Here is a 22,245-nt window from a genome sequence, read left to right on the forward strand (position 1 = left end):
CACCCATTTAAAGTATGCAATTCAATGGTTTTTAGTATATTCACAAAGTTGTGCAACCATCACCACAACCAATTTTAGAACATTTTCATCACCCCCAAAAGAAACCCCATACCCTTTAGCTGTGAAAAGGTTAACATTTTCATGCACCTTCGCCCCAGCTCCCTTTCCAACTGTGGCACCTCCCATCCCATCTCCTATTTATTCTTATTTTACACAGATTTCTAATAAGCTGGCTGTCTTTTTTCTTATCTTGTGCCAGATTTAAAGGAACAAATTAGAAGTGGGAGGGAGACTTCTATAGGTAGGGTCACAGAGGTGATGTGTGGTGATTATAAGCGTGGGCTTTGGAGTCAGACCGACTGGATTCAAAATGACAGCCCTGTCACTTACTCCTGAGTGGACTTGGTGAAGGCTCTTAACTGCTTGAGCCAGTCTCCTGATCTGTGAAATGAGGAAGATAAAAGGACCTGCCTTATGAGAATTATATGAGCTAATACACATAAAATGCTTAGTGCTGTGCTTGGAGCATCATTAATGTTCCTGTTTTTATTATTGTTATTATTCAGCAGTCAACAGTGAGGGAGGAAACAGAATAATTATGAAAAGCAGGCAGAAGAATTTGAAGCACAACAGTCTGGAGACAAAACACCTGTAAGACTGTGACTGGGTAATACAGTAACGACCCTGAGTCATTGAGAGAACTTTAAATTATGCTCAGTATGCTCTGATTAAGAATGCAGGAGCTATGTTACCAAAATTATCTTTTTTAAAAAATGAGGATATAAAGGGGACAGACTTTGTTATCTGAAAAATTTGGCTACCCAGAGCATCCACTTCCCTAAGAATATTTTGAATAAGATAAATAAACAGATATTTATTATGAATTGAGCATAGCATAGCTAAAGTGTTGTTAAATCATTTTACTTTATGATACTTCTTAAATCAGGGATGGGTAACATTTTTTAAAATTTACGGCCAACAAAGGAGCTTCATTTAAAACAGTCAATTAATCTGCTTTTAAAGTTAAGAATAGAAATTGTAACATTTAATTTGAAAGGTAGTAGAGATTGTACTTCATTTTGACCTCTGGGGTCTTTAGGGAGGAGGGCAGCTGGGAAGGACTGGGGAAAGGAAGAAATGGAGGTGAGTGGCGGGGGGAGACAAATGGGACTACAGTGGGTCAGGAGTGGACCGGAGGGAATGGGGGACAGAAGAGGAGGGGAGGTTATCAGAGGGGAGTGAAGGGGAAGACAGAGGGTGAGGCTGTGAGTCTTCATACCTGAAGGGCTGCAAGGTGTGTGAATCAAAGTTGCACCCACCTGGGCAGACTGCTGGTCACCTGATCGTGTGTGCAGAGTAAGTGGCCTCTGCATACCCCTTTCATACTGTCCATTATGCAGCACACATCATAGTCGGCTGTTTCTGCATTCCCCCTTCCAGGTAGGCTGGGACTTCTGGTCTCAGTTACAGAGTAGATGCCAGCTCCTCAGCTAGTCCCCTTCTTACACTAGGGGTGCCGATTTTATGTGAATCGATGCGGTGACAGTGAAAGCAATAAGAGTGATGAGGCTGTGGAAGTGGAGAGTGCCTGCTAACCTAATGACATTCAAATTCACATTGTTAACAAAACCCTGTGCTGCTTTGTGGCTCCTGCCTCCAATGAAACCAAGAAACAACCACTGGTTCTTTGGAAAAAAGATTGGTTGCCATGTCATTTGTAACCCACTTGCAATTCAGTCAGGCTCTGACTCTCACTAAAATATCTAAATATACTAGCGCAACTGACCTTAGAGCTAGTTCCAGTTTATAGAAATATCTAAATATACTAGCGCAACTGACCTTAGAGCTAAGATTGCATGCTTAGCGACAAGATAGCGTAATTCCTAACTTTGTTTTCTTTATTATTACAATAAAGAACATAATGTCAGGGAAAAGGGCATTTGTCATCATGTCATATCAACTGTATACAAATTGCATGGCCAATATATTCTTTCACTAATATGTGCCCTTAAGAAATTTTTAGGTAATAAATTGGAAATTTGATTTTATATATTCATCACTGTTACTATATTTCCATACGTACTTATATTAAAAATCAACCTATCCCACTCTTCCTAAGCCCATACTAGCATGCTCCAGTAAAAAATTGGGATAATGAATAATTATTTCATAAAGATCATATAGTTTGCATATACTACAGAAAGTTCATGTAAAAAATGGAATTAAGAGATAATATGAATCCATGAATATGAATCCATGAACTTTTTGAAGACCCACCATATTTTTGATGATGCATTGTAGAAAAAAGTATTGTGAGCTGCCAAGAAAGCAAAATGTATCACAAACACATTTTAACCAGCTTTGTGGTAGAAGGCCAGCAATGTATAGACAGAGCATAGCATTTAAAATCAGAATGCTGGATTTTAATCAAAGAACAATTCATTGACATGTTTTGAATATCAATTTACTATACGTATAGATAAAAAGCTCAGGGTAGTTGCAGCACCAGACAGGCCTTCATTGTGCATTAGCTGTGTGACCTTGGACAAAATCACTTATACAAATGAAATCTGTTAAATGGCTGTTCTAATGCTATCCTGCCTCCAGCCTTTACAGTAACAACTCTCATCTGGAGGGGGAGGGGCTGCCAGAATAATGTGGGTGGGGAGGAGTTCAAGCAAGTCTCCGGTTCTGAAATGTCCCCTCTTGCTGTCCCTGCTGCTCCACTGCTCCCACCCCCAGTGTGGATTAAGTGTCTCCTCTGGGATCCCAAAATATCCTGGGCATCTCATTACAGAGACCACATTGTATGATAACAATCTGTTGAGCCGTCTGGTCCTTCTCTGCCATCACACAGTCAGCACCTGGAAGGCAGGAGTCATATTTTATCTACCCGTTTACCCCAGGGCCCAGCACAGGGAGGTTTAGGGAGTGAAGTGACTCACGGCACACATTTGAGAGCCCGATGAAAGGTTTGCTCTGGTACCCGCCTGCCTGGCAGCCCTCTGGACAGCCTGCGCAGGGCAGTGGGCTTCAGAGGCCTTGGGGAGATGCTGGCTCTTCTCTAGAAGAGAAAAGAGGCCCCAAGGACTCTTAACTTGGATTTAGCATACGCATCAGATTTTATAAGGGAAGACTCTGGGGGGGCCTGATTCCCAGGAGCTGAGGAGAGTTGGGGAGGGTGGGGGAGAGACACAGAGAATAGCAGGGGCAGCCAAGGGCCATCGAGCAGGTGGGGTTATCAGACAGGTGCTGGGAGATGAGATGCTGTAATAACAGCCTCTGTGACCAGATCACCTCCCTGTCTTGAGGGCCTGGACAGCAAGAAGGTCCCTGTGCCCTGGGAAGACCAACCACATCAGGGATGACAAAGCAGCTCCCTGGCCCTTTGGGCCCTCAGGCTTGGCCTGGAGCTGGTGTCCTCACAGCCCCGCACTCTGCCAGCTCCTTGGCGGGAGTGTGTATGTGCCAGGTGCACGTGTGGGCAGGGGCAGGCGGGGGCGTGCAGCTGTGGCAGAGCAAGCTGGTTTACTCCAGTGCCTGCCCCAGGGGCCAGCACAAGGTGCCACAGGTGGGGCTGTGGACAGACAGGTCTTGGCCATCGTAAGAAGTGCTTTCTAACAGTGGTAACAGATCGTGTTTTGTTCAACTTTGTGTTTGTGTGTCTAGCTCTGGCCTGTCTTGGAGTAGGTACTTGGTAGACGTTTATTGAATAAATGATTGAATGCCGATGTCTCAGGCAGGACTGTAGTGAGCTGTCTGTCACTGGAGATGTTCAAGCAAAGGTTGATTTAGTGAGAGAGTTGGGGTGCGTAGTCGTTAAAGTCTTTTCCAGCCACAAGACCCCATGGTTCTATAATACAGATAAAGCTAATGGTGACTTCTTTTATTACTGTGACACAAGTGGGGCTTCAGAGAGCCTTGAGAGGGGAAGGACACGTGTGGGCGGGTATACCCCCCCTCACGTACACATGCACACACACACTCACATACACACGCACACACACAGTCACTCAGCTGCCACTCTCCACCTTTGTTGGCTGAACCTCAGTTGTACAGAATCTATACTAGATATGGGCCTATGGTAGGCAGAATTTTTTAAATGGCCCCCAAAGCTGTCCCTCCCTAACCTCCAGACCATATGTGAATATGATGGAATATCACTCCTGTGATTATGTTATGGAATATGGCACAGTTGACCTTAATATAGGGAGGTTATTGGTAGGCCTGATCTAATCACACGAGCCCTTAAAAACAGAGAGCTTTCTCAGGCTGATAAGAGGGAGAGTAAGAGAGATTCAAAGCACTACAATCACGCACCATTCCTAGCTCTGAAGGTGGAGGTGGCCACGTGCAAAGATCAGAGTGTGGTCTGTAGTTGCTGAGAGTGACCCCTGGCCAAAGGCAGCAAGCAACTTGGGACCTCAGTTTTACAGCCACATGGAACTGAATTCTACCAACAAACTGAAGGAGCTTGGAAGTGAATTCTTTCCAAGAGCCTCCAGACGATAGCACAGGGTAGCCAACATCTTGATTTTGGCCTTTCGATACCCTGAGCATAGAGCCCAGACAAGCACACACAGACTTCTTATGCACAGAACTGTGAGCTAGTAAATGGGTGTTGTTTTAAGCCACCAAGTTTTTGGCAATTTGTTATGCATCAATAGAAGACAAATACAGGCCCCTCTCCTTGGGCTCCATCCAACTTTAACAACTTTCTGAGATGCAAGCTCAGTGATTAGCTTCTGGTTATTCCAAGCCCCTGCCCATGGTGAGCGGGCCCTGAGGAACTGACCCACCTGTTCTTAAAACTATCCCTGTGCCTGCAAAGTCAGTGCCCAGCCCACAGATGCTGATATGTGACAATCTGGACCTCACCTGAAGATCAAGGCTGTAGCCATAATGGATGTCTTCAAGAAGAAGAATTGTCTGGGCACCAGCTGGTGGGTACTGGCTTCCTCCCTGGGGCAGAAGAACATGGACATTCCTAGGACAAGCGTGGTAGGCTCTTCACTTAGGCAGCCTTTCAGCTTTCCAGTTGTGTTTTTTTTTTTTTTTTTTTTTTTTTCTTTCCTTCTTATCTGTTGCTCACCTTAGATGTCACCTGTTGCTTCTCCTTGGCAGGACCAGACCTAGGCTCTTCACTTAGGCAGCCTTTCAGCTTTCCAGTTGTGTTTTTTTTTTTTTTTTTTTTTCTTTCCTTCTTATCTGTTGCTCACCTTAGATGTCACCTGTTGCTTCTCCTTGGCAGGACCAGACCTCAGATAGCATTTAGGGGAGAGATTGGCATAAAGTAAAAACAGTGACCTGGCAGGCATGTAAGTGACACAGAAGCGTGAGTCTTTTGGGAACCAGCTGAGCCTGTCAGAATGTGAGAGGGAGCCGAAGGTAATGCTCTTCCTGTAGGTGTGAATGTGCAAAAGATGCCAAAGGGAGAACCTCACTGCTCAAGGTGAATCTGCCTCTGAGGAGTGACCGACTGGCACGAGTTGGCATCTTCCTTGGGGCAGGATGCTCATCTCAGCCCCATGTGATGGATGGCAGGCTAGGGAAAGCCTGGGCTGGGGGCTTCCGGAGTTCAGGTTGAGTTTCCCAAAGCAGCCTGGTGCGTCTGTTATGCGGGGCCAGGGGCAGGGCAAAGGTAAACTCCTGAAAAGGGGCCACCTCCATGTTCCAAGTGTAGACAGCTTTGTCCCCAAGAGGTGATAACACAAGGTAGGCAGGTGAGAACCAGAGGATGGACCATGGCAGATGGTGGGTGTATAAACAGGTAAAGTGAACTGTAGCTCAGCCATGAGGAGACCTGTCGCTGACAGGAAGACAGTTGCTTCCAGGAGAGCCATGAGGTCATGTGGGAATCACTGGTGCCCGGGGAAGAGGAGGGACCCTATGGGCTCTGGAGGGTGGTAGTTGTCACTGAGTCCTTTGCTGGTGGCTGTAGGCCCTGGTTGTGGTGGAATAAATACCCAGGAAGCTGCTGGGCCCCTGTGGCACAGGTAGGGCAAGTGGTCAGCTAGCTCCTGGTGCTGTGCACTGTGGTGGCAGTGCAGGAAAGCTGGGTTCCACTGGAGGCAGAAAGAGACATGGGGGCTTCACCTCACTGCTGGGTAATTTCCTTCCTGGGAATTCCAGGACTTGGGGTGATGTCATTTAAGACATTACTATATCATTAATGAGGAAGGTTGAGTCAGCACACATCAGCTTTGCAAATAAGCCTGAGCTTATGGCATTTTGAACCAACCTCAATCCCGACAGTTAGTGAAGTCATCTTTTGATGCCAAGGTGACAAGTCTGGAGGAAGCTGAAGTTGACACTGATCAATCCCTTTCCCATAACAGAGATACACACAGAGCTGTGCCTGCTCCAGCAGCGGCCGCCAAGATGGCAAACGTTAGGCTTGAGGAAGGAGGAGGAGGGCGGTGGCTGGGTAGAGCTGCCACCTTGCTGTGTGACTTTGTGTAAACCCTTTCCCATCTCTGGAACCCTAGCTCCTTCTCTATAAACAAGAAGGTGGATTCATTGATCACCACTATCCCTTCTGGCTCCACTGCCCTAAGTGTCTAACTCTGTGATTGTGTAACAGTGTGATTGCTCCTGTGACCTTGTTTGTGGTCCTTCCTGAGAGTGGTCCTATGGTGAGATGTAGAGTTTGGCTTATTGAAGATAGCATGCTGTCCACACTGTGAGGGAAGCCTGGTTGATTTGATGTCATCCTCATCTCTCATGTCCTGTGGTGTTAGAGCCCCTAACGGTCTGCTGTCTGTCTGTCTGTCTCCTGTGGCATCTTCCTACTCTAATGCTCTGTGTGCCGTGCAAACACTGTGCACAGCAGGTCATAGTGGCTGCAGGTAGGGGTGTCTGGAGGGCTGTCTGTACCTCATGCAGAGAGACATGTGTGAGAGGAAGACATCAATAATTAGAAACTTCTTAATGGTAGGCCCAGCGCCAGTGATTAATTATAGAAAAATTCTACCACCATGCACATAACAAAGACTCTATTGCTTGCCCCAATTTGCTGCTGATGTCTCCCCCTTTTCCTTATCCTTGGCTCTTAGAAAGAAAAGTTTCAAGATGATTCGGTCCCAGTCCCTGTCTCTGCAAATGCCAACACAGCAAGATTGGAAGGGTCCCCCGACAGCCAGCCCGGCCATGTCTCCCACAACCCCTGTGCCCACTGGAGCCACTTCCCAGCCCACGCCAGCACCCTATACCATGCCCGAGTTCCAGCGAGTCACCATCAGCGGAGATTACTGTGCTGGGGTAAGGTGTCTCCCGTGGCTCCTCTGAGGTCTTTGGGAGTGTTGTGTGTGCCAGGGGTCCGTTGGGCCATGGGGGTCCTGCCTACCTTGAAGCCTGGCCTAGTGTGTGGGTGTTTGGGAGGTGGTGGAGAGGAGGCACAAGAGTCTGCATAGAAGGAGGGCCTGACCAGAGATTGTGGGGTGTGGCTGTGTCTGGAGGGCTGCCTCATCCCTGTAAGGAGGGCCCATGGCTGCAGGTGGGCATACTGTGGTGGTGGCCTGTAAGTTCTATATGTTCTCTGTCCTAGAACGCTGCCCTCTGTCCCTTAGTCCGTTGAGAAAGGTGCCAGCTTGAGCCCTTTAGAGTTCCCAGATTTTTAATGGATTCAAAGTCATGGTATTGATTGGTTTATGTGAAATTAGTTATTGCTGATTCAGCTCTAATTACATTCTTAGGTTCAGCGTCTTTAAATACAGGCTAGACCCCCTCAACCAGGAAAAGAGGATCTTGATTAGAAAGTGAACAAGCTTGGTTTACACCAAGCCAGTTAATTCAGTCACTGATAATATGCTAATTCACCTGTTTGGATGATGTATTTTTATTGCTTACTTCTTAAAGAGAAGTATCACTAAGTTAGTGCCAGGATTAAGTTTGGTTTTATCTCCCTGTCCCCCACCCCATTATTCATGCCTCAGTTGGCCTTGTCAGTCTTTCTTTTTTTTTTTTTTTTTCCTTTTTGTCTTTTTCCGTGTCCGGCAACAGATCGCACCCCTCAGTGTCGCGCCCGTACCGGACCGGGACCGGCAACGGGATCGCAACCCTCGGTGTTGCCCCCGCGCCTCGCTCAGCCAGTGAGCGGCACCGGTCTGTATGTGGGATCCGAACCCTCGGGCAGGAGCGCCGCTGCGCTTCCCAAGCAGCGCACTATAGCAGTGCGCCCCCAGGCCGGCCCTCTTTTTTTTTTTTTTTTTCCTTTTTGTTTTTTTCCGTGTCCGGCAACAGATCGCACCCCTCAGTGTCGCGCCCGTACCGGACCGGGACCGGCAACGGGATCGCAACCCTCGGTGTTGCCCCCGCGCCTCGCTCAGCCAGTGAGCGGAACCGGTCTGTATGTGGGATCCGAACCCTCGGGCAGGAGCGCCGCTGCGCTTCCCAAGCAGCGCACTATAGCAGTGCGCCACCAGGCCGGCCCTCTTTTTTTTTTTTTTTTAAACAGCAGTTGCAGGACGTTAGTAAATCTGAGAAAGCAAAGCAGCTTATACATTTTCTTCTTATAAATTTTCCCTTAGTTTAAAAAAAATATATATATATGTGTATATATATATATATATATATATATATTTATATAATAGAGAATACTTGCATATGTGCAAAATTTAAAAGGTACAAAAATGGTGTCAATCCTCCAGTTACCCATTCTCTTCCTCAGAGGCAACCATTGGCTTTTGTTTCTGTGTATTCTCACATACTTGTTGATGGTCTATGTACCTACAATTCATTATGCACACATAGTTTATTCTTACACAAACGGTGATTTAATATACACATTAAACTGCATCTTGCTTTTTTCACTTAATAGTACACCTTAGAGATAATGTCATATAAATATGACATATAAACTTTCTTGTTCTTTTCTTACAAGTGCATAGTATTCCATTGCGTGGGTATACCATAGTTTATTTTATTCTAGCTCCTGTGGATGGGAATTTAGGTTGGATTGGAAACAATGCAGGCCTTGTCTGATCAGCATCCTGACCAGGAGTCTTTGATGTCTACCCAGGCTTGGGCGTGTGGGCAGAACAGTGCAGAGGGAGAGTCAAGGTGGGCCGACCCCCAATGAATGGGAGGACATTGGCCTGGAGCATTTACTAGCTTCTTTCTACCAGTCTCCTGGCTGACACACAGTAGTGCATGGAGCCCCTGAGCCTGGCAATTGGTCCCCAGAAAGCTGAGTGTCTGTGAGAAGCAGGCTGATCTTGCTTATCTTCCTGGCACCAAATGGGTCTGCTGCCACTCATGGGGCCTGCAATGCCTGCAAGCTTGTCTGGTGGTCCCTGGTCCACTGGGTTCCTGATCACCCTCTCTGATACCCTTAGCCATGGCCTGAGTCCCTTGTCATGTTGAGTCCATTGGTTTTGCAGAGAAAGTGTTTGGCTTTGTCATTGGCAAGGACGTTTTTTGTCTAAGGTGTTTGTGTCTGCTCACCTATTCCTGCTGCTCTCAGAAGCCACCCACTGGAAGGTATAAAATGGATGAACACATCCTCATGGGGACAGTGGGAGGCAGGAAAGGAGAACCTACCACCTTAACAAAGAGCAAGGAGTAATATTTAGTAAAAGTATAAAAACACGCATGAGAAGGATGTATACCAACTTCCTCTCTCTGAGGATGGAGTGGGGTGGAGGAAGCAGGAGGGTAGAATTTTAGCTGCATCCATGATGGTTTATTTATTTAAACTTGTAAGAGATCTGAAGCAATTATGAAAAATCTTAATATTGTTAGCTCTGAAAAGTAGGTGCCTGGGTCTCTTATCTTCAGTGCTTGTGTGTATGTTTAAAATATTTCAGAAGTAAAAGTGATTATTTTCTGAAAGCAGAGGAAGAAAGTTCCAGGCCCAGCCCTCTGCACTCTGTGCTCCACTGGTGTGTGGGCCCCCTCCGGCTGCATTGCTTATCCCCATTTTGACACTGTCTGGCTGTTTGTCTGCCCGAGCATAGTCACAGTTCCATGATGCACATCCTTCCCAAACTGACTGAGATTAATGAGCCACTGGAAGGTTCATGATCTCATTCATCTTTGAATACAAGGCAGCTCCGGGAAAGCAGAAACGTCCTTGGACTTTGGGACTCGAGCAGATCAGAGTCTGAAATTTGACTTTGTAGCTTCCTGGCAAGTGATTTAGCTTCTCTGGGCCTCAGTTTCACAATTTGTAAAATGGGTTGCAGTGAGGAGCAAAATGAAATCTATAAAAAGGTCTGGCACATAACACATGACAATAAGGTCTTATGGACTGGGTGAGGTGGGTGATCACCAGATTTAATCAGAAGCGTGGGGTTGGCAAAGTAGCAGCCTGAGCACGTGAAAGTTGTTTTTGTTGTTTATTTATTTATTTTTCACATCCTAAGGACACATGGATTTTCTCAACTGAAAATGATGATGCTCCTCCTCGTTAGGGACAGGATTTGGGCTCTGTCTCTTCACGTGCTGTGTGCAGCAGCAGGCTTGTGGTTTGATGGGCAGCTGGTGAGGCTGGTCTCAGGTGTGCAGGCAGGAGCACTGTCTACCAGCAACCCTAACCCTCCTCCTCTGTCTCCTGTGTGGGGGTCCCCAAGACTACTGCCAGGTTCAGTGATTCCCTAGGAGGACTCATAAAACCCAGCATATAGCTGTACTTAACAGTGATGATTCATAACAGTGGAAGAGTACAGAGAAAATCAGCAAAGGGAAGGGGACATGGAAGACACCAGGTGCAAGCGTCCAAGGGCCCCTCCCAGTGGCCACCAGAATGGACCTAATACCTTCAGCATCCGATTGTGACAACACACGTGAAGTGTTGTCCACCAGGGAAGCTCACTGGAGACTCGGCGCCCAAGGTTTTTATTGGGGCTGGTCACACATCTGCATAGCACATCCCAAATTTCCAGACTCCCAGAAAGAAACCAGGTGCCCAGCATAAGCCATATTGTTTGTATGAAGGGTTTAGGTGCAGCGAGTCACTCTTACTAGGCAGGGAATGGTGGGAACTCCCCAGAAATCCAGCTTCCCAGATACTAGCCAAGGGCTGACCTTGAGAGCAGCTCTTTCTAAAGATGGCAGTCCCAGGCCAGGTGTGTGAACTCTTCTCTGCATGCCCCTTTGTGCAGATCACTTCTTACTAGGCAGGGAATGGTGGGAACTCCCCAGAAATCCAGCTTCCCAGATACTAGCCAAGAGCTGACCTTGAGAGCAGCTCTTTCTAAAGATGGCAGTCCCAGGCCAGGTGTGTGAACTCTTCTCTGCATGCCCCTTTGTGCAGATCACCGTGGAGGACTATGAGCAGGCTGCCAAGAGCCTGGCAAAGGCCCTGATGATCCGGGAGAAGTACGCGCGGCTCGCCTACCACCGCTTTCCGCGGACCACGGCCCGGTATCTGGGTCATCCGCAGACTGACACGGCCCCTCCGGAAGAGGGCCTCCCAGGTACGGTGCTCTGGCTGGAGGTAGGATCCCAAGTGTGGGACCTGGCCCAAGAGTTGGTCAGGGCTTTTGCTGACTGGATGTGTTTTCCTTGATGGTGTTTTAAAGACAGAGACCTGGTGTTGGTTTCTCTTACACCAGTGTTTGCTGGTTCCTCCAAGGACTGGTTCTGTGTGTACTGTGTGCAAGTCCCTGTGCAGAGATGAGCTGTAGAAGTTGAGAGAGAGAGGAAGTACAGTCTCTGATCTTGGGAGTCTGCCGGGGAGGAAGGCAGTCTCGTGTGGGATATTTAAAATAACACAATCAGACAGTAAATGCTGAATTGGTGGTAGGGTGGGTTGGGGTGGGATTAGGTGTAGAGGGCATGGGCCAAGGACTGGTTCTGTGTGTACTGTGTGCAAGTCCCTGTGCAGAGATGAGCTGTAGAAGTTAAGAGAGAGAGGAAGTACAGTCTCTGATCTTGGGAGTCTGCCGGGGAGGCAGGCAGTCTCATGTGGGATATTTAAAATAACACAATCAGACAGTAAATGCTGAATTGGTGGTAGGGTGGGTTGGGGTGGGATTAGGTGTAGAGGGCATGTTCCTGGGGTAAGGGAAGTAGGCTCTGCATTTATATCTGGGCTCCACCAATTTCTTGGGACCTTGGGCAAGATATTTCTCCAAACCTCAGTTTCTCAGTCTGTAAAATGGGCATTCTAACAGTATCTATCTCCTAGGGCTGTAGTGAGGATTAAACAGGAGAACACATGTGAGGTACTTAGTGGAGTCCTGGCATCTAGTGAGTGTTTGATAAATGTTAGCTACGTTTATGCTGCAGAGCTCAGGGAAGGGGAGATCAGGGAGGGCAGGAGGGTTTCCTAGTGCAGTCTGGTTGGCCTGTGTAAGACCTGGGTTCAATAAAGGCTGTAAGTAACATAAATGAGGACAACAGGAAACCTTGTTCTGAAAGTCAGTGGTGGGGAGCAGGTGAGGGCCTGGTGGCCTGCACCAGTGCCTGGGATCTTGGCTGCCCCTAGGTATAGTTGGTGGTGCCAACTTTTCCCCTGTCTCTGGCTTCCTGAAGCTCTGAGCCCTGCACTTGAGCCTCTGTTACCACCTGGGGCCCTGGGTAAATCTCAGCCATTCTGGGCCCATTTCCCTGTCTGTCTGAGGGAAGTTGATCCCGCCATCCCAGTTTTGACAAGGACAGACAGGAACGACTGTCAATGCGTACTTTATATGGACAGAGGGCACAGGGGACCTGGGCATGTGTGTGGTGAGGTGGAGAAACCTCTGAGAGCCCAGGCTGTGGGTTCACCTGGCCTTTGTAACTGCCTGCATTTCGCAGACCACTGACACACTTTAGGGACTCCTGAGCTGGCCTGTGGCTGTCTGATGGCGGGCATCAGCCCCTACCTCTGCTTCAGCTCCTCTGTGATTCCTGCTCTAAGGACAGTCTGTTCTGAGCACTGGTGGAGGACACCCAGGCTGGTCACCCTGTCTTGGTTGCTTCCTTTGATGAGGGTCCCAGAGTTTCCTCCCGTGTGGGCTGGCACCTGGCAGCTGATCTTGTATGGTGTTTGCTGATCTGCCAAGAGTTGAAGCCCCCAGTTCTACTGCTATTTAGCACCAACCCATTCCTTGACCACAGACAGTTTATCAAGAGTCAAGAAAACTCATTATGAGAATAATAAGACTAATGCCCTAAAATTTATTATAGGACATTATTGTTTACCAGGAATTTTTCTGTACACACTGTGGCAGCCTTCACAGCAGCCTGCTAAGGCAGGAGGTGATATCCTCACGTGAGGAGATAGGATCAGAAAGGTAAAGGGGTTTGCTCAGTCTCATGGCCAGGAAATAGCAAAGAGGCATTTTCTGCCTCCTGTAGGCTAACTCAACCCATAGCCTTGGGGATCAGAGAGCTTGGTCATTGGCATTCCCCATTCTGTGGGAGACAGGTTCCCTACCCTGTGCTCCTTTGGGGTGGGAAGGCTTCTTCATCTAGCCCCCGCTTGACCACGCTGATCTCAGGAACATGCGGGAGGACAGGAACAGTTGCGCCCTGGCGGTCCCAGGTGCTGTCTGTATTCTTGCTGGGAGAAGACACAGCTGCTCGTTTTAGCATTCCTGGGGTCTCTGAAGTGCAAGGAAACTGAAGCTCATTTCAGTAAAATTTTAAAAAGTTGCTGAAGTGTCAGCCATGTGCCAGGGACTGTTCTAGGTAGTGGGGAATACAGCAGTGAACTACGTGAATCCAAATCTCTGTGTGGAGCTTCTGTGTGAGTGGAGAAAACGTATGCTACCCAAGGTAAAGAAGTAAAACTATTTTACATAGTGATGAGTGCTAAGGAGACAACTGAAGCAGGGAAGAGGGTATGAGGTGTCGGGGCAGGCGTGGGTGGTTGGACTTCAGGCAGGACGGCCAGGACAGGCCTCACTGCACACTCGGGCAGGGGGGCTTTGCCATTACTCCGTCCTGTTTTGCAGACTTCCACCCTCCCCCACTGCCCCAGGAAGACCCTTACTGCCTGCATGATGCACCCCCCAACCTGGGCTACTTGGTCCGCATGCAGGGGGGCATCCTCTTCGTGTATGATGACCAGAAGATGCTGGAGCGCCAGGAGCCCCACAGCCTGCCCTACCCTGACCTGGAGACCTACACAGTGGACATGAGCCACATCCTGGCTCTCATCACCGATGGCCCCACGTAAGCCAGCTCTCTCTGCACCCTCCTCTCTTGCACGGATACCATTCTGTAGGAAGGAGTGGAAAAGGCCAACTAGGTCACCCGTCTGCTCCAGGCTTTCCTGCACATAAACCACTGCAGAAAGAGAATGGTTTCCCCTTTCCTTGATGCTTTGTGGGTTTCTGCATTTTTCCTTCACAGGCTGGCATTTTCTTAGAGTCAGTACTACCTGTCCCTTCTGCATGCATAGGTGTGGAGCTTCTGTTGGTTGGTGGCCACCTGTGCACCTTAATATGGCTGTCACCCCTCTCCCCAGGCAAGATGGCAGCCTTGCAGAGAGTTGCCAGCCCAGGGCATGGCTGTACATGTATTGCGTTTTGGGTGTCTCTGGAGGGGAGCATGCAGGAAGCCTGGGAAACTCTGTGCCACGCCCCCCATGCTGCTTGTGGGTGTGCCTTGAGCTGACCTGGCAGGTAGTTGTCTTCCTGAGTTTGGCACCTCACTTCTTGTGGGCACTTACTCAGATCAGCAATGGAGGTTCAACACGCTGGACTCGGAGACCCTTGGAGTGGCTGTGTGGGAGTGGAGTCTGGGGAGGGAGAGGGTGCGAGTCACACCTGAGGACCTTCTTGCTTGCTCCTAACTTTTGGGTTTTGCTGGGAATGGTGTGATGCCAGTCTCCAAGGGAGGAGAGTGGGCCCGAGGTGGAGGGGCAGCTTGGCCCTTCGTCCTCACTGGTCTGAGGGCAGAACTAAGACTTGGGAGGTTCCAAAGTCAAATCTGTACTGCCCTGTATCTTGACTCTCCCCTCGCTTTGTAGAGTACATGGATGTGGTTAGACAGTTCAGCTGGGTCTGTAGAAGACTGGAACCTCATTGTCCCTCCCTGCTCCACCCCACCAGAGCCTGGGTTGGCCCCTGCAGACACCAGAGGTTTGCAACCTGGAGAGCTTGATGTGACTTTTGCTCAACTGTGGTTTCTCCCCCTCCCCAACCTGCAGGAAAACCTATTGTCACCGGCGACTGAACTTTCTGGAATCCAAGTTCAGCCTTCATGAGATGTTAAATGAAATGTCTGAGTTCAAAGAATTGAAGAGTAACCCCCACCGAGACTTCTATAACGTGAGAAAGGTGTGTTAGCAGCCACTGGTCAGAGCTACCGCATGCGGTCCCCCTCCCAGCTTGTGGGGTGCCCTGAGCTAGTGTGGGGCTAGTCCCCTGTGAGAACATCAGGGCTTCTGGCTAAGGGTGGCCTTCCTTTGCCAGAGGAGCATGATGCGTGTGTGCAGGAGGACTGGTGAGCTGCGCTCGTTGTGTCGGGCTGTGCCGCAGTACTGGTGTCATTCTAGGTGGAAACCTTTGTCCACGTGTGTATCTGTTGGAATGTGCTTTCTACCTTGGACAATGGGACACAGCCTGTTCATCTGTCAAAAAAGTTGTGCACAGGTTATTTTAGAGTAGGGCATGTAATAGATTCTTTGCGTATCTGTTGGAATGTGCTTTCTACCTTGGACAATGGGACACAGCCTGTTCATCTGTCAAAAATGTTGTGCACAGGTTATTTTAGAGTAGGGCATGTAATAGATTCTTTGCGGAGAGAAAAAGCTGTTAAGACGTTTTTGGACTTGGGAGTTTGTGGTTTTGCGTCCTTGGGGATCAGGTGTATTTAGAGGAAAGCATCTGACATGTGCATTATCTCTGCCCCTCTTCTGCCTGTTGAGTGGATGAGCAGCCTTGGCCTGGGCTGCAGCAGGGGCTGCAGTGGGGCAAGTGTGCATGTTAGATGATGGCCGTGGCCTCCTGTTTTTCCATTTTCTTCCACTTAAGTAGCATACAGTGAGATGTGGGATCAGTGCTAACATGGGCATTTGATGGTGAGCAAGAGTCACTTCCTGTTGACAAGAAGTTCCCAGCCTGTTACTTTAGTGTCATAAGTGTTGCGACAGGGGTGGCTTTCTGGGAGAGGTCAGAACTGAGCTGACTTAAAGAGTGAGGAGGAGTTCGCCAGGCAGAGGGTGGTGTAGGGGCAGGGAGGTGCTGGCGTTCCCAGGGGAGGGAACAGTATGTGCCCGTGCCAGGAGAGAGAGTGGCGTGAGCAAGGACAGGGAGTTGAAGCAGTGGCTGATGTAACTGCAAGTAGTGTGGCTGGAGTGCCGGCGGAGAGAGGTGTAGTGGGTCGTGGGGAGAATGAGGTTCTGGATCGTGCAAGGCCCCTGGGTTTCTCAGAGAAGGCAGAGAGGTGGGCCAGGGTACAAGAAGCTCCTGGGGGAAGGGTGGGGGTTGGGCTTTGTTGGACGAGGCACGGCCAATCCTGAGCTGAGTTGCAGTGGGTCATCATGTCCACAGGGGCCTCTTGAGGACTACCTCTCCTTGGAGTCAGCTTTGATAGGGGAGGGTAGGCCAAGGGTGGCTGTGGCTCCTCTGGGAAGTCCAGCGCAGACCTCCCTGAGCACTCAGCAATGCAGAGGGAAGGCCCCTCCAGGGAGGCCCCAAGATCACCTCTGTTATATGCCAGGGCCCCACCATGGATGCCCATGTGGATGGGACCAAGAGCCTTGAAAGTGAGAACTTGGCTTCAGCTCATGGGCTCTGAGAGTCTCATGGGAGTGTCTTAGGGATTTCCAGGCAGAGGTGAAAGGTCGTGTATTAGACACCAGCTACATGGGCAGCCGGGCATTTTCACCTTCAGGCACCATCTGTTCCTTCTCCACAAGCCTTAGGTGATCAGACAGGTGGGGGCTTCAGTCATTTTGTGAGCTTCTCTCAGCCCTGCCCGGGCACTCCACATGCCCAGGATGTGCCCAGGTGGGGTCTAGGAGGCTCCTTACTGCCCGTGCAGCCCTCTGCGTCATGATGCTCTAGGCCCGCCTGCTTCCTGGTGCCTGGATGAAGATGCCTGTGCTGGCTGTGCTGACTGACATGGTTTGTTTCCAGGAGGGTCTCGAGGGTGTCCTTGGGCCTACCAGCTGCTCTCTGGCCACGATGTGGCAGAGTCCTGGTGCAGGGCTGGGGTTACATATCAGAGCCAGTCCTCTGGCTCCCTGTTGGTCTGGGGGTAATATGCTCTCTGGACAGAGACGGCCTTGACACCTGTGCTATGACACAGTGGCCTGATCTCTGGCACCAGTCAGGCCATAAACATGGGCCCAGGCCTGCTGTGAGTCAGGCTTGTGCTTGCCCATCCTGGGGAAGGGGGCGGGCCTGCCTTCCACATGCTGGCTGCTTTATCTTACCTCACAGCCTCTCCTGTGGAGAGGAGAGCTGGCTTCTAAAATCTAGAATGGGCTGGAAGGTGGCCTCCCTATTTCGAAGTGGCTGTCCTGTCGTAGGGCAGGCCAGGGCTGCAGCCTGAGGGCAGGAGCTGTGGCATGGCATGGGTCTGTGTGGGTGGCGCCTGTGATACATCAGCACAACAGCTGATGGGTCATGAGACTACGAGGCCCAGCCAGCAGGACTGTGCAGCTGAGGTACTTGTTTTCTGCTGAGAGCTAAGGCAGAAGGGCTGAGTGTGTTTGCTGCTGGGGAGGTGGGTAGAAGTAGGGATTACCCATTTTGGATTAAGTATCATATTAAGGATAGCAAATAGATTTCATCTTCTGTGCCAAACTTGACCAGCTGGGAGTCTACTCCTGAAACTTAGAGCACGGTAATCAATTACTGCTGTCTGCCCTGGGTGTGGAAGTGGGCAGTGCTGGCTCAGGTCCCAGGTATTGGCAAGTCCTGTTTGGAGACTCTACGATTTGTTTAGACCTGGATCTAAGGTGAAAGTAGGAAATATGCTTGGCTCTTCTGGTGAATTGAAAACATGGGCAGCCAGTGACAGCCTCTTTCACTTGTTCCTAAAATAATCACTTTTGAGAATCTGACGTTTGGATTGGGTGCTTCCTGGATTGTCCAGTTGTTTTCATCCTTTATCTTGTGACTCATGGGGGTAAGGGCAGCTGAGCCCCCTGTGGTGTGTCACTGGTCAGCTGGAGGACACAACCTGACAGCCCAGAATGTGCCGAGTCATGCTGAGGTAGTTGAACCACGCCACGTCCAGCCGAGCTAAGCCGGGCTGACCTTCTCTTGTGCATCCCACGTGAGCCCAGCCCTGTCCCTGAGGTGCCTGCGGCTTTACACTGTGCTTTGGGTGATGATTTAGTTTTTGGTGCTTTGAATTGTTTCATGTCTCAGATGTCCAGTGGTCTGTCTGTCTTATAGGAGTGGCAGGAAGGACCCCGATGAGTGAGTGATGTGGGCCACGACAGGGGCTGGCTGGTGTGATGCTCACAGAGGCTCAATAGATCAAATATCTGGCTTGGCCTGACTTGGAGATGCCTGGCCAGCTGTGGACAGCATTCCCTGCCCTGAGGTCAGCCGCCTTCTCTCCCTAGCCCTGCCAGAGTGCCCAGTCGGTCACAGCAGTAACTCCAGAGTACAGTCTGTGGTTGCTAGTACCCTGGCCTGTGAGGCTGCTGTCTCCCTCCCTGCGGACCCCTGTAGGCCCCATGGAAGGGGATTCAGGATGCCCACAGCGACTTCAGGCCATCCCTCAGCTTAGCCAGGGCTCCGTTTCTTTAGGGCTGGTGGCTGTCCTGTGAGTGGAGCACAGAGAAAAGGGAAAGTGGGGATGAGGAGGTGGGGAGGTGGGGAAGGGCCAGTTGATATTAACAGGGCCTTCATCCTAATATTAGTGAAGAGTATTGAGTAACAGAATCCATTTGCCTTTAAAAAATCCATTCCAGCTTCTGTGTGTGGGGAATGGATTGAACTAGAGTAACAGGAAAAGTGGCAAGACCAGTGAGGAGGTCACTGTGAATTCTGGGGTGAGAGCAGGCAGGTGCAGACTCGCGTGTTGGCAGTGAGCTTGTAGAGTGCTGTATGGATTTCGGATCTATTTGGAGGGTAGAACTGATGAAACTGACCCTGAGGGTCAGGGTATTGAGGTAGGAGAGAGGGTAAGGTCAGGGATGATTTCCAGTTTTTCAGCATAAACAGCAGGGTGCAGGACATAGCATTTTCTGGGATTTTGGATTTCGGATCTATTTGGAGGGTAGAACTGATGAAACTGACCCTGAGGGTCAGGGTATTGTGAGGTAGGAGAGAGGGTAAGGTCAGGGATGATTTCCAGTTTTTCAGCATAAACAGCAGGGTGCAGGACATAGCATTTTCTGGGATTTGGTAACCTGGGAGACTATAAGGTTTGGGCTGGGGTCAGAGATGGAGAGTCCATTTTTGGATAAATTATATTTGAACTGCCTTTGAGTTATGCAAGTGGAGATGTCACGTAGGCAGTTGTACGTACAATTCTGGAGCTTTTGGCTGGTGATATAAATTTGGGAATTGGTATAAAGAAGGTAAGTAAAGGCACAGAAATGGATAAGATCACATTTGGAAAGAGTATATAGTGAGAGGATAAGAGGCCCCAGGACCAGGCCCAAAGAAATTCCAATGTTGAGTGGTCTGGTAGTAAGGATAAGCTGACTCAGGAGGTTGAAAGAAGAGGCCACAGGGGCAAGGGGACAGTTTGTTGTCACAGGACCTTAGCACAATACAGAAGATGTGAGAAATCCCTTGAGGTGTTTTGAGACTCTGATGGGCTCCTTCTTAGTATTTTCTGCAAACAAACTGCCTTTCCATGGAATGTGGGATGAAATCTAAGCCCCCTGTGTACTTCTGCTCTTTACTGAGATCTCTGTCCATAGGTCCCACAGCCTGAGTCTACATGTGGGCTTAGGGTCAGGAGAGCTGCTTCTCCTTGGGGTTTGGGTGCCCTGGGGTTTGGATGAAGTCTAACTAGCCCAGGAAGGGTGTGGGGGTGGCTGGCCTCTGGTGCCTGCCCTCTCGTTCACCTCCACTAGCAGGTTTTCTCTGGAAATGTTCTGGAGGTTCCAAGAGAGGTCACTGGGAAGAGTGGGATTTTGTGGGGAATTTGGTGGGTCCTCAGGGTTACACGAGGATGTGGATATCAATGAAACTGTTAGAATCTATCACACCTGTTCATTTGTTCACTCATCCATCTATTGAATCAACTAATACTTCATGCCGGGCCCTGAGGTAGGTGCTGGAGGCTTAGATGTGTCAGACGTGGTCCCTGTTCTGAATGAGCTCCTGGTCTAATTAAGGAGTAGATAGAAAAATATTAGAGTGGATCTTGAGGACATACAGAGCAATGGGAGTGAGTGTCTGTGTGAGGTTTCTCAGTTGGGCAAGGGAAAGAGTGATCAGGTGTGCTTGGGGGATCAGGATTGGCTTCCAAATGGAGGAGGCCATGGGAAATTTCCAGGTGTTTGGGATTGGTGGGGAGGAAGGAGGAAGGAGGCATCCCAGGCTGAGGGAGCGCATGGGCAAAGTGATGTGGTGCGGAATAGCCTGGTGCCTTGAGCACCGGTGAGTGGTTGTCATGGCTGGAGCATAGCATGGGGCAGTGGCGAGATGGGACTTAAGGCTTGGTGTAAGCCTTGGATCCCAAGCCTGAGGTGCTCAGGCTTTATCCTGAGGGTGTTGGGGGCCATTGATAGTTTGTTAGGGCAGTGGCCTGATCCAGTCTACACTTTGAAAAGATCTCTTGTTGCTGTAAGGAGGTGGGTTGGGCAGCAAGGCTAAAGGGAGGGACGCCAGTTCCAAAGTCTAGAGGAGAAATGGAGAAGGGGGATCAGGAGGCATTGGTGGGGGCTGCCTTCGTGGCCTATAGGTGCTGAGGCTCTGTGCTCCACACTGAGGGCTGGATGTCCTAACTTTTGTTGCCAGGGGAGGTGGCCCGGCTCACGGGCTGGTGGGCGCTGTGTTCCAGGTGGACACGCACATCCACGCGGCGGCCTGCATGAACCAGAAGCACTTGCTGCGCTTCATCAAGCACACGTACCAGACGGAGCCTGACCGCACCGTGGCCGTGAAGCAGGGCCGGAAGATCACCCTGCGGCAGGTGTTCGACAGCCTGCACATGGACCCCTACGACCTCACTGTGGATTCGCTGGACGTCCATGCAGTGAGTGGGCTTCTGCCCCAGTTCTGGCTGGAGACTCAGCACCAGGGAAAGCTGCCACGACTGTGCTTGGAGAGAGGCTGGCTGTGGAAGCAGCTCTTTCTCTTCTAGTCATAGAGACCGTGAGAAGTAATTTGGCCTCAGAGAAAAACAGGGCTGGGAGCAGCTGTGGGACAGGGGAAAAGAGTGTGGGGCTTGGGGTCAGGCAGGTCCACATTCTAATCCCACTTCTTCCACTTAGGAGTGGTGTACCCTTTGGCAACTCACTTACGCTTTTATCGCCTTGTCTATAGAATGGTGACTGCCTTGTTAGTTTTACAAAGTTATTAAAACCCTAAATCATGGTGCCACTGCTGTGGAAAATAGTATGGCAGTTCCACAAAAAAGTTATAGAATTATAACTTTTTAACTAGAATTATCATATGTACCAGCAATGCCACTCCTAAGTAGATACCCAAAAGAGCTGAAAGCAGGGACTGGAACAGATACCTGCACACCAATCTTCAAAGCAGCATTATTCACAATAGCCAAAAGGTAGAAACAACTCGAGTGTCCATCGACAGATGAAGGGGTAAACAAAATGTGTTATATACACACAATGGAATACAAGGGCACTTCAAAAAGTTCATGGAAAAATGGAATTAAAAGATAATACAGATCCTTCCGGAAACTTTTTGAACACCCCTTGTATTATTCAACCACAAAGAAGAATGAAGTACTGATACATGCTGCAACATGGAAGAACCCTGAATACATCACACCAAATCAAAGAAGCCAGACACCAAAGGACAAATATTGTATGATTCCCCTTACATGAGGTACCTCGAATAGGCAAATTCATCGAGAAAGAAAGGAGCATGTGAGCATCACATATTGCACACGGGTATTGATGTTCAACTGTGAACCCCACAGATATGTACAATCAACTTTGTTACAATAAAAATAAATAAATACCAAAAAAAAAAAAGAGAGAGAGAGAGAAAGAAAGGAGAAGAGAGGGTACCAGGGGCGGAGGAGAGGAAGGATTGGAGAGTTAGTGTTTAATGAGTGCGAGTTTCAATTGGGATGAGAAAGTTCTGGAGATAGGTGGTGATGGCTGCACAACACTGTGAAGGTACTTAATGCCACTGAACTGCCCACTTAAAAATGGTTAAGATGGTAAATCTTGTGTTATGTATGTTTTACCACAATAAAAAA

At 49.3% G+C, this 22,245-nt stretch overlaps 1 protein-coding gene across 4 annotated transcripts in view; it reads left to right on the forward strand.

Moving 5' to 3' along the window:
- The window catches only part of AMPD3 (adenosine monophosphate deaminase 3), a 47,010-nt gene that overhangs the window by 10,962 nt on the left and 13,803 nt on the right, over positions 1-22,245 (forward strand). For 2 of the 4 annotated variants that reach the window (XM_008586717.1, XM_008586718.1), the window contains exons 3-7: positions 7,056-7,260; positions 11,255-11,417; positions 13,884-14,103; positions 15,083-15,212; positions 20,857-21,051. In XM_008586717.1, coding sequence (XP_008584939.1) covers positions 7,056-7,260; positions 11,255-11,417; positions 13,884-14,103; positions 15,083-15,212; positions 20,857-21,051 — 913 coding nt within the window. Of the gene's footprint in view, positions 1-7,055; positions 7,261-11,254; positions 11,418-13,685; positions 13,691-13,776; positions 13,798-13,849; positions 14,104-15,082; positions 15,213-20,856; positions 21,052-22,245 lie in introns of those variants that run through there. The other 2 variants (XM_008586719.1, XM_008586720.1) reach the window with 2 other exon arrangements.

The sequence above is a fragment of the Galeopterus variegatus genome, unplaced genomic scaffold (genome assembly GCF_000696425.1).
Source record: "Galeopterus variegatus unplaced genomic scaffold, G_variegatus-3.0.2 Scaffold4088, whole genome shotgun sequence".
In the NCBI taxonomy this organism is placed as follows: Eukaryota; Metazoa; Chordata; class Mammalia; order Dermoptera; family Cynocephalidae; genus Galeopterus; species Galeopterus variegatus.